The sequence below is a fragment of the Ovis canadensis genome, chromosome 1 (genome assembly GCF_042477335.2).
Source record: "Ovis canadensis isolate MfBH-ARS-UI-01 breed Bighorn chromosome 1, ARS-UI_OviCan_v2, whole genome shotgun sequence".
Classification (NCBI taxonomy): Eukaryota; Metazoa; Chordata; class Mammalia; order Artiodactyla; family Bovidae; genus Ovis; species Ovis canadensis.
The window spans coordinates 260,077,374-260,089,491 of record NC_091245.1 but is presented as its reverse complement, the minus strand read 5'-3'; the positions used below and the strand labels follow the sequence as shown (position 1 = coordinate 260,089,491).

Here is a 12,118-nt window from a genome sequence, read left to right as displayed (position 1 = left end):
CCGACTCATACAATAGAATTCTCTCAAAGCTCAAGAACAGGCATAGGTCTTTCAAGAAGGGCTTAAGGTAGGACTAAATGAGATGGCTGAAAATCTGTTGAAGAAGCAACCCAAGTTCATTGTTTCACTTTGAGTAGCGAGGCAAATGCCTCTTCTCTGTCAGGAGAGACTACTAGAGATTTACTCATTAGAGAGTAAAATAGAGTATTTCTATTAATAATTAAAGCAAGTCTTCATGCCTGAAGGAAGGGAATTAACTAAATGTTTGCATACTGAATGCTAGGACTCCCAGCCTTGCTTCTCCATTTAACACCCCAAAACTGATCAGCTTAAAGACTTTTCAGGCTGGAAATTGAAAGATTCTTCTGTAGGGAATCTGAGAGTGCCAAGAAGAAAGACTGAGAGACATTGACATTGTGGGTTTCTCAACTAAACAGCCCAGCCAGATCATGCTATGCTGCTGCTGCTGCTGCTAAGTCGCTTCAGTCGTGTCTGACTCTGTGTGACCCCATAGACTGCAACCCACCAGGCTCCCCTGGTCCCTGGGATTCTCCAGGCAAGGACACTGGAGTGGGTTGCCATTTCCTTCTCCAATGCATGAAAGTGAAAAGTGAAAGTGAAGTTGCTCAGTCATGTCCGACTCTTCGTGACCCCATGGATTGCAGCCTACCAGGCTCCTGCGTCCATGGGATTTTCCAGGCAAGAGTATTGGAGTGGGTTGCCATTGCCTTCTCCAAGATCACGCTATAGTGAAGCCCAAAGTCAGATAAGCAGCGCCCACATCCTTGCCTTTATTAGTGTCTGACTTTTAAATATGAGCAGAAAGGATGAGAGAACCTCCTAATGTGAAAGGAAGAAAAAAAAATTAATAGACTGTATAAGGGGACTGCAACCCCAACATGATCATTAATATCTTCAGAAAGATATATGTATAAATGAAATAGGACAGAGTACTACAAGAAGAATCATTCTTGCAAATGGAGAATGATAACAAAAGTGAAAATCTCAATAAAAGAAAATAACATTGAAAGAAATCCGGAGAAAGCAGAAAACTAAATGGAAAACAGGAAAGACATTACAAGTAGAGGACTAGTCCAAGTGGTCCAACTTCCAAACAATAGGAGCTCCAGAAAGTTCAGGAAAAACCAACCAACCAACCAAAGAAGTCACCACATTCTTCAAGGAAATTTTCTACAACTTAAATACGTTTCTGATTGGAAAGAGTCCAGTAAGTACTCAGCACAATTGATGAGAATGGTTTCACTCTAAGGCACATTTTGAAGTTTCAGAAACTAGAAATCATGTTAGAAATTTTGAAGGAAAATTGTTTCTAATGTAAAATTATATATCTAGTTAAACTATCAACTAAGAGTGTGTGTGTGTAGGTATAGCTTTCAACAATTATATACCCTTTAGTTTGTCATTTTATAATATATTTCTAAGAATAGAATTTTGATAAAACGTTTTTAAGAAGTTAGGTAAAGAACATTTCAGACATACAAGTTCTCAAAATTTACCTTCCAAAATTTACCCTTTACAAAACTTTGGGAAGATGTTCTTCCAACCATAACAAGAGAATAAATTAAGTAATCTACAGTAAAGGTTCTCAGACTTTAGTGTGCATCACAGTCATTCGGGGAGCTTATTAAAACACAGATTGTTAGGCCTCCCATCCAGAGTTTGATTGGCTTGGTGGCTGAAGAAGGGAACAGACTAGCAGTAACTAGATATCTAAAGTACCTCTTAGAGTCGTTGAATAAAGGTGTTTACTAAAAGACTTACCATTGTGGGCAGAGGCAACAAGTCAATAGAATTCCAGTCATGAGGTTATTTTGATGTTAAATATAAAATCTGAATCAAATATTAAATATTTACATTAATAAGCATGGGAATATGCTGAAATTTCACTTTGACCCGTTCTTATCTGGAAACTTAACATTTCAGTCAGTAGGTCTCTATCTTCACTGCACATTAGAATGAATGTATGAGGAACTGAAAAAAAAATCGTATTGCACAGGCTCTGTCTTGGAGGATATTCGGGCATCCGTACTTTTTAAAATTGCTGAGGTGATTTAGTTTCATCTGGTAAAAATTAACTGAAAGATTTCTCCTCCAACCCCCACTCCCCTCACTGTTTCTTCTCTTAAAGTTTATTTTCTGTGATGATGTATGTTTACCTATGTCACTATTAATTAAAATACTGTAAACTTTAAAACATTTTTTTCCTCCTTTTTTTTAAGCCGCCTGATGGCTTTGAAACGAATGGGAATTGTGAGCGACTATGAGGTATGATAAACTCTTCCAAATTTTTGAAGATGATTTCAGTAAATGAAAATAATTTTCAATGACATTTTCAGTGAAGAATTATTAACCAACGCATATATAATTTTGCATTTTACAGAAAATTCGTACCTTTACTGTAGCAATAGTAGGTGTTGGTGGAGTTGGCAGTGTGACTGCTGAAATGCTGACACGCTGTGGCATTGGTAAGGTAAAAGCATTTCTCATTTTCTGTCGTATTCAGAACCCATTCACTTGTGGAGTAAATAAGGTACAAATTAGGATTTTTTTCTCTTTATTAATGGCACATTGATTTGTGGTGTATTCATTCAGATTGTTTTTTCTACCCCAGTTAAGACATAAACTCACCCAAGAGGAAACTAATATTGCTGCTGATTAAATAAGGACTGTCTGATTGTGTTCAGGAACTTTGTTGTTTGGGATAATGTGTAAACAATTTGGACTTAAGTGTTTTGATTAAAGACCTTTAGGAAAGAAGGCTGTTAAATTGGAAAAGTGTGTAGTGAAACACTGAAACATCCTCCAAAATTTTTTTAAAAACTTATTTACAAGACAAACTAGAAAGCATGTGCCTTTCTTACTCTTGAAATTGAACTGCTGAATGCTCCAGATTTTTTTTTAACTCAGGCATTTTTTTTTTTCCCTAAATTTTCTTGGTCATGCCCTGTGAGGCTTGTGAGATTTTAGTTCCCTTACCATGGATTGAACTCTGAGGCCATGGCCGTGAAAGCACCAATTCCTAACCACTGGAGCACCAGGAAGTTCCTTCCTTTTTTCTAAAATTGATTCAGATTGTGACTGTGAGGAGGGAGGAAAAGTTGACTTTATACCAGAAATCAGTGTACCAATCTTATATTTATAAATCTAAAGTCCATGATGTTAGATAGATAGTGGCTGAATATAAAAGTTTTCCACAATTGTATATCATTTTGATAAACTTTGTGGGAAAATGCTTGCTTTATCAATGCTCTTTAATACATTGGTCCATTCCATGTCCCAGATTCTTAAAGTGCTTTCAAAATTGGCACTTATTTATCAATATAGAAAAGACAACACCAAAGTACTAAAAATGTTTATTAACATTTTAATATCTTTCAAGAAGTTTATACATGCCTGCCAACAATTGCTTACAGCTGACATGCCCTGGTTGCTTGACCAAGGGTGGTAGAGATCATGAAGATTTGTGGGTCTTTGGTTTGAGTGTGCACTGGAGTCACTTGGAAGGCTTATTAAAACAGAGATTGCTGAACTCTAACCCAGTGGTTTTGATTCTGTAGGTTTCAAATGGACCTAAGAATTTCTAACAAGTTCCCAGGTGGTTCTGATGATACTCCAGTGACTGTGCTTTAAGAACTGCTTATTCAGTCTGGTCCCAGCATCACCTGGGAACTTGTTAGAATGGAAGATTCCCAGGTCCCACTCAAGACATGCTGAATCAGAATCTGTATTTTAACACAAACTCCAGATGATATTGCTGTAGTTAGAATCACCTGGGATATTAAAAAAACAGTTCTTATGTCCAGACTGCACCCCATAATAGGTAATCAGAACCTCTGGGAATAAGACCCACACATCTGTATTTTTAAATACAGTGATTCCAAGTGCACTCAAGTTTGTAAGCTGAGAATCTGCATAGGTTAGTTTCAGAACTCTCTCTTCAATGTATAAAACAGAGAAACAAGAAGCTGTTTCATGTGGTTAAGTAGGGAAATGGAGGACTGGAGATCCAGAGCCCACTTCTTATCCCTGAAAATTTCCTGAGTTCCTGAGGTACCCTGGATAACCAGATCTAGATCAACTGCCTTATTTTACAAATGAGGATACAGACCTAAACAGTTAAAGTGACTTACAGAATCAGAGCTAATTATTGACAGTTACAGCTCACACCTCCTGTCCTCAAATTTAGGATTTCCTACAATTTACTCATATAGCTATGAGGCTGAAACTCAAACTTAATACTTGGCCTGACCTAATAAATACTGTTTGAATAAGCTTAAATAAACCAAATGTTGAAGAGACTAAGTAGGGTTAGAAAGTTACAGAGAATAAAGCAATGTCTTTTCTAGCAAGATACTAAGGGCTGGGTTAACTTTCTTTAGTTTTTATATTGAGAAGAAGAACATCCCATTTTTGTTTTTATTGTTAGATTTGGAACACTGAGAATTGTATCACAAAGTCACAGAATTTTAGATAAAGAAGTGACTTTGGCAATGATAGCAAAGTATATCACTTTTACATTGCTTTGAATTATTCCATAGGTCTAGAGGATCAATTTCTTTTTGGTTCTTTTTTTCTTCACTCTGGATTAATTGCATTGCTGTGCGTTCACGTTCATTGATCCTCTTTTCCCCCTGCCCCTTTCTCCCCCCCTCTAGTCTACTCTGAGTCTCATCCAATAAAAATTTAATTTTAGATAATAAAAAAAATAAGAAAGGACTTTGGATATCTTTGAGTTCAACCAGCTCTTACTGATAGGAAATGGACCTTTTGGCCATTTTAAAGTTGCGTGAACAGGTTTGACAAATGCTATCATGCCTAAATATATAGCAGGAAATATAAATTAACTTGTTAATCATTCTGTTTGGAATAATGTTTGAGCCATGCCGTGAGTATCCATATTCATGAAGGGCATTGTATTATACCATGGTTTTAAGTTATAGCATTTTTTGAATCTTATTTAAAATTTTCATTTATCTAATGGGCGGTTGGCTTTTGGCCAATAATTGAAATGAAGTAAGATTTTGGCACAGTTTGTAAAAATTGTCATGAAATGCAATGAACATAATAATTAAAAAAAATGCAATGAACATTAATTTTTGATATAATCATTTAGAGGGGCAGTACAGCAGAGAATGCCTCAGTTTGAACCCCATGTTTACTACATATTAGCTGAGTAGCTTTTGGGGAAGTACCCTAGTTGTATTATTTCTAAAATGAGGAGAGTACCTATATACTTACTGCATGTGATCCTTAAATGACTTAATATATGACATCTAGTTTTTCAAAGTTAGTTAATATTATTACTGTTAAAGAGTTAAACCTATCAGATTTTAACTAGCTGACTAGTTCGTTATTTTTCTTTTCTTTTTTGGTACACTTTTCATCAGATTACCACTATTTTCATTTTAGTTGCTACTCTTTGACTATGACAAGGTGGAACTGGCCAATATGAATAGACTTTTCTTCCAACCTCATCAAGCAGGATTAAGTAAAGTTCAAGCAGCAGAACATACTTTGAGGTAAATGGAATAGAAGTTGAAGGCAGTGAAATTGGTGAAATCTTCCTGTATGTATTCAGTCACCTAACTTATAATGGAACTGAATTTTCCTGTATAAAAATGCTGGTTTCACTTATGCATAAAGATATGGGTTGGCAGCCTTTTTCTCTATAAGGCTAGATAGTAAATATTTTAGGCTTTGAGGGCCATATGGTCTTTGTCAAAACTGCTCAGCTATACAGTTGTGGTAGCTATAGGCAGTATAAAAGTAAATGAGCAAAACTGTGCCCCAATAAAACTTTATTTATGGAATCTAAAATTTAAATTTCTTATAATTTTCACATCATGAAATATTGATGTTCTTTTGATTTTTTCTTTTCTTGCAGCCATTTAAAAATATAAAAACTACTCTTAGTTTGCGACAAAAAAATGTCGCAAGGTGGTAGTCAGATTTGGCCCAAGGGACCTAGTTGGGCAGCTCTTACTCTGGGATGTTTCTTTATGTTCCTAAACGTTCTTGCACTGAATTGAATAAGAAGCAAAGAAGCCCTTTTGTTAGACTGAATTGTGTAGTTAACAGAGGTGATAAAAGCTTAATTCCCAGCACATCTGTGTGGATCACAATAAGCTGTGGAAAATTCTTAAAAAGATGGGAATACCAGAGCAGCTGACCTGCCTCTTGAGAAACCTGTATGCAGGTCAGGAAGCAACAATTAGAACTGGACATGGAACAATAGACTGGTTCCAAATAGGAAAAGGAGTACTACAAGGCTGTATATTGTCACCCTACTTATTTAACTTCTATGCAGAGTACATCATGAGAAACGCTGGGCTGGAGGAAGCACAAGCTGGAATCAAGATTTCTGGGAGAAATATCAATAACCTCAGATATACAGATGACGGGAGAAGGCAGTGGCACCCAACTCCTGTATTCTTGCCTGGAAAATCCCATGGACGGAGGAGCCTGGTAGGCTGCAGTCCATGGGGTCACTAGGATTTGCACACGACTGAGCGACTTCACTTTCATGCATTGGAGAAGGAAATGGCAACCCACTCCAGTGTTCTTGCCTGGAGAATCCCAGGGACGGTGGAGCCTGGTGGGCTGCTGTCTATGGGGTCGCACAGAGTCGGACACGACTGAAGCGACTTAGCAGCAGCATACAGGTGACACCACCCTTATGGCAGAAAGTGAAGAAGAAATAAAGATCCTCTTGATGAAAGTGAAAGAAGAGAGTGAAAAAGTTGGCTTAAAGCTCAACATTCAGAAAACTAAGATCATGGCATCTGGTCCCATCACTTCATGGGAAATAGATGGGGAAACAGGGGAAACAGTGTCAGACTTTATTTTGAGGGGCTCCAAAATCACTGCAGATGGTGATTGCAGCCATGAAATTAAAAGACGCTTACTCCTTGGAAGGAAAGTTATGACCAACCTAGACAGCATATTCAAAAGCAGAGACATTACTTTGCCAACAAAGGTCCATCTAGTCAAGGCTATCGTTTTTCCTGTGGTCATGTATGGATGTGAGAGTTGGAGTGTAAAGTAAGCTGAGCGCAGAAGAACTGATGCTTTTGAACGGTGGTGTTGGAAAAGACTCTTGAGAGTCCCTTGGACTGCAAGGAGATCCAACCAGTTCATTCTAAAGGAGACCGACCAGTCCTGGGTGTTCATTGGAAGGACCGATGTTGAAGCTGAAACTCCAATCCTTTGGCCACCTGATGCAAAGAGTGGACTCATTGGAAAAGACTCTGTTGCTGGGAGGGATTGGGGGCAGGAGGAGAAGGGGACGACTGAGGATGAGATGGTTGGATGGCATCACCGATTCAATGGACATGGGTTTGGGTGGTCTCTGGGAGTTGGTGATGGACAGAGAGGCCTAGCGTGCTGCGGTTCGTGGGGTCGAAAAGAGTCAAACACGACTCAGTGACTGAACTGAACTGAGACTGTGGGAATATTTTTTCTTCCCTGGTGGCTCAGAGATTAAAGCGTCTGCCTCCAATGCAGGAAACCCAGGTTCGATCCCTGGGTCGGAAAGATCCCCTGGAGAAGGAAATGGCAATCCACTCTAGTACTCTTGCCTGGAGAATCCCATGGACAGAGAAGTTTGGTAGGCTACAGTCCACGGGGTCACAAAGAATCAGACACGACTGAGTGACTTCACTTTCACTTTCTGACACTCTACATGTTTTGAACTTGGTCTTTGCAGTGGGATGAAAGATAGAAGAGGACTTTGGATTTTCTTTGAATTGCTTGAATTCCGTTTCTCTAATATCTGTTAAATGATCTTTAGCTATTTTTAGTGCTTTTTCTTGCTTTATTTTACTGTTCTACTTGTAGTTTTTATAATCATTCTCTTTTCCCTTTAGGAACATAAATCCTGATGTTCTTTTTGAAGTACACAACTACAATATAACCACAGTAGAAAACTTTGAACATTTTATGAATAGAATAAGGTAAAATTTTATTTATGAGTATTTTGCACAATGTCCATCTCACTTTCAGTGTTAGAAAATCTATCAATTAATTCAATGAGAAGGTTGATATATATTTTATTTTTAAAATAGTTAATATTTTGTGTAAGTTTTATATAGTGGGAGCTCAGTAAATAGTATATATGGTCCATTAAACAATAGTAACAACAAAATAAAAAATAATCCTCAAAATGTCTGTTATTATGATATAGCAAGGGGTCCTCCATTATAAGTTCTGTGTTATAGGTTATATTTCTATCTGAATATGGTTTTCTGCAGACCTAAACTATTGAAATTATATTCAATTAACTTTTATTACATTTACATTTGTAGTGAAACATGAATAAAAGTCTATAAAAGCTGACAGAGAAATGGCAATTTTTGTGAACACAGTTTATATTTCTGGTACCCCTGTACATCTTTACAGTTTAAGTAATACTGTAATATTATTGATATTTATAACAGTGAATACTTAATATATACTTGATCTTTAATATTAAGTTCTATGTTACAATTATACTCAAAAATTTACTGAAAGACTAAATGTGTTGATTGAACAAATAAGATTGTATTTTGTGTCCTGATTTTTTCCAATAAAACTTGTTTTCTTTGCCTAGTAATGGTGGATTAGAAGAAGGAAAACCTGTTGACCTAGTTCTTAGCTGTGTGGATAATTTTGAAGCTCGAATGACAATAAATACAGTGAGTATCTTTTGTGTTATACTCATGGGTTTACCTGTTGAAAGGTTGTTGCTGAACCCGGAAAAGACACCAGGATTCTTGGTCTTGGCCGGGATTCTTGGTCTTGGCCGGGATTCTTGGTCTTGGCCGGGATTCTTGGCCTCTGGAGGAGAAGAATTCAATCTGGGGCCAGAGACGCGGCTTGATAGCTCAGAGCTTTTGTGTAATAAAGTTTTATTAAAGTATGAGGAGATAGAGAAAACTTCTGACATAGACATCAGAAGGGGGCAGAAAGAATACCCCACTGCTAGCCTTTAGCTGGATGTATATATAGCTACTAGATGCATTGGAGAAGGAAATGGCAACCCACTCCGGTGTTCTTGCCTGGAGAATCCCAGGGACGGGGCAGCCTGGTGGGCTGCCGTCTGTGGGGTCACACAGAGTCAGACACAACTGAAGTGACTTAGCAGCTGCAGCAGCAGCAGCAGCAGCAGCAGCAGCAGCAGCAGCAGCAGCAGCAGCAGCAGCTGTCTGCTAATTAAAGAAAGGAAATGTCTTAAAACTCAGAGAATGGCACCAGGCCCCTTACCTACCAGATGCATTTTGAGATAATCTTGGCACCAGGTGAGTCATCCCGGGCCATAAAACGATTGACATGAATCTTGAAAAAGGCAGATTCCCATACAAATATATAGTTTCATTAAGAGAACAGTGTATGAGTGTAACATACTGGTTTTTCAAGTCAGTTCTGAGCCTTTAGCAAATGGACTTGAAGACAGAGTCTGGGGTAAATGCATAATATATTAACAAAGCTTAAGACAAACATTTCCATAAGAAAAATGCATTGGTTAGCTCAAGGTTTGAGAATATAGTTAAGTTCAGGTGGAACCAGGTATCATTATGGCAACACAGTGTTTTAAGAGAAACCTGTTTTTAAATTTGTATAGGGAAGGGAAAAAAATATATATCACTAGTTTGTTTCCTCCTGGCTCATAAGAGAGAGATAAAAAATGTCTCACGCTTGCAGCCTACCTCCTCTGTTTGGAGACCCCTGGCCTTCCTGCTTGTTACCCTCTCACTATTTTCCTGTGTATTCTGTCAGTATATATTCCACCTTCTGAAAGTATTTCTGCATTTAAGCCCTTTGATAATGTGTTTTATTTATTCTTAATGTGATCTCATCCTATTTTTGAAATTTATTCTAAGGGGACCTGTCTAGCCTTGCTGGTAAGGCATATGTTTCAGTATCCTACTTTGTCTTAGGCCAGTAGAGGAAACTATTAAACAGTAGATAATTCTGATGTACAGTTTTTTAAATAATGAATATCTTATAATACTGCCTTATTCTTGGTCAGCATTGGTTTTAACTTTTGTTACTTATAAGTAAATGTATAAATATGTATAAATAGCTTACACACATGATTTCTCAAAAATAAAACTGAATTCTTCTTTTGAATTATTGTATCTTCAACTTTGCAAATAACATTTTGCAGTTTCTTGTTGCTGAAATTATTTTAGATAAGTGAAGTTTTACATTAATAAGAAATCCAGTATGCTTTGGTTCAGTTTAATTATTGACTGCTTACCTGAATGCTATTGGTTACTTTTCTAAGGAAAGTGTCAATTGCTAAGGAATTTCATTATTTACAGTTTCTTGTTTCTTAAAATTTATTTTTAAAAACTCGTTGTAATTCATTTAGTTAAACTCCACTTTTTCATGAAAAAAACTTATGGTAAATTACTTTTTTGTTTTAATGTCCTTATTTTTCCCTTATTTCTTTTAAGGCTTGTAATGAGCTTGGACAAACATGGATGGAGTCTGGGGTCAGTGAAAATGCAGTTTCAGGGCATATACAGCTCATAATTCCTGGAGAATCTGCTTGTTTTGCGGTACGCATGATTCATTTTGAGTTATTATTTTTCACTGTTAAGTACTAGAGTTCCTAGGGGAAAATATTTATAGTTCAAAGGAAAACCAAACTTTGAATGTGGTGGAATACTATTTGGAACATTGAATACTTCTTTCCCTTTCTTTTGAAATACACATTTTTTAATTCTTTTCTTGTAGTGTGCTCCACCACTTGTAGTTGCTGCAAATATTGATGAGAAGACTCTGAAACGAGAAGGTGTTTGTGCAGCCAGTCTTCCTACTACTATGGGAGTGGTTGCTGGGATCTTGGTACAAAATGTGTTAAAGTGAGTGAAAAGTAATTTTTCTGTTTACTTTTGACAAACATTTCAAAATTGGAGTTACCAGCTAATTATTTAATTTTTAAATTTAATTTTACAGATATTTTAACATTTTTTACATGTGTAATATATGTATACTTTTAATTTATATATGGTAGTGGTTTAATTTATATATTTTTAATATAATTTATATATGTGGTGGTGGTTTAGTCACTAAGTCGTGTCCAACTCTTGTGACCCATGGACTTTAGCCCACCAGGCTTCTCTTTCCATGGGATTTCTCAGGCAAGAATACTGAAGCAGGTTGCCATTTCCTTCTCCAGGTGATCTTCCCAACCTAGGGATTGAATCTGGGTCTCCTGCAGTGCTGGTAGATTCTGTATCGAGTGAACCACCAGGGTAGCCCTTAATTTATAAATAAATAAATCTAATATATTTAATTTAAATATATATTAATTTACACACATCAGCACACACATAATTGTGTTACTTTCTCCATTTGGAATAGCTCTTGTTAAATGCTACAGTGGTACTGGTATATTTATTTATGAAGCCTTAACCAAATGATTTACATCTGCAGGTTTGGCCAAAGGGTGAAGACCTAGGCACAGACACACTCGCTTGATTTGATGTTTATTCAGTTCAGTTCAGTCACTCAGTTGTGTCCAACTCTTTGCAGTCCCATGGTCTGCAGCACGCCAGGCTACCCTGTCCATCGCTAACTCCTGGAGTTTACTCAAACTCAAGTCCATCGCGTTGGTGATGCCATCTGACTATCTCATCCTCTGTCATCCCCTTCTCTTCCCACCTTTAGTCTTTCCCAGCCTCAGGGTTTTTCCCGTTGAGTTGGTTCTTTGCATCAGGTGGCCAAAGTATTGGAGTTTGAGCTTCAGCATCAGTCCTTCCAGTGAATATTCAGGATTGATTTCCTTTAGGATTGACTGGTTTGATCTCCTTGCTGTCCAAGGGACTCTCAAGAGTCTTCTCCAACATCACAGTTCAAAAGCATCAGTTCTTTGGCGCTCAGCTTTCTTTATAGTCCAACTCTCACATCCATAAATGACTACTGGAAAAACCATAGGTTTGACTAGACAGATCTTTGTTGGTAAAGTAACGTCTCTGCTTTTTAATATGCCATCTAGGTTGGTCATAGCAAGCATCTTCTAATTTCATGGCTGCATTCACCATCTGCAGTGATTTTGGAGCCCCCCAAAATAAAGTCTGTCACTGTTTGCATTGTTTGTTTCCCCATCTGT

The 12,118-nt window shown here is 37.3% G+C and overlaps 1 protein-coding gene across 2 annotated transcripts in view; it reads left to right on the top strand.

Moving 5' to 3' along the window:
- Window positions 1-12,118, top strand: part of UBA5 (ubiquitin like modifier activating enzyme 5) — a 34,471-nt gene that overhangs the window by 5,129 nt on the left and 17,224 nt on the right. For both annotated transcript variants that reach the window (XM_069565976.1, XM_069565967.1), the window contains exons 2-8: window positions 2,241-2,286; window positions 2,402-2,491; window positions 5,431-5,540; window positions 7,887-7,973; window positions 8,609-8,693; window positions 10,458-10,562; window positions 10,741-10,868. In XM_069565976.1, coding sequence (XP_069422077.1) covers window positions 2,241-2,286; window positions 2,402-2,491; window positions 5,431-5,540; window positions 7,887-7,973; window positions 8,609-8,693; window positions 10,458-10,562; window positions 10,741-10,868 — 651 coding nt within the window. The remainder of the gene's footprint in view (window positions 1-2,240; window positions 2,287-2,401; window positions 2,492-5,430; window positions 5,541-7,886; window positions 7,974-8,608; window positions 8,694-10,457; window positions 10,563-10,740; window positions 10,869-12,118) is intronic.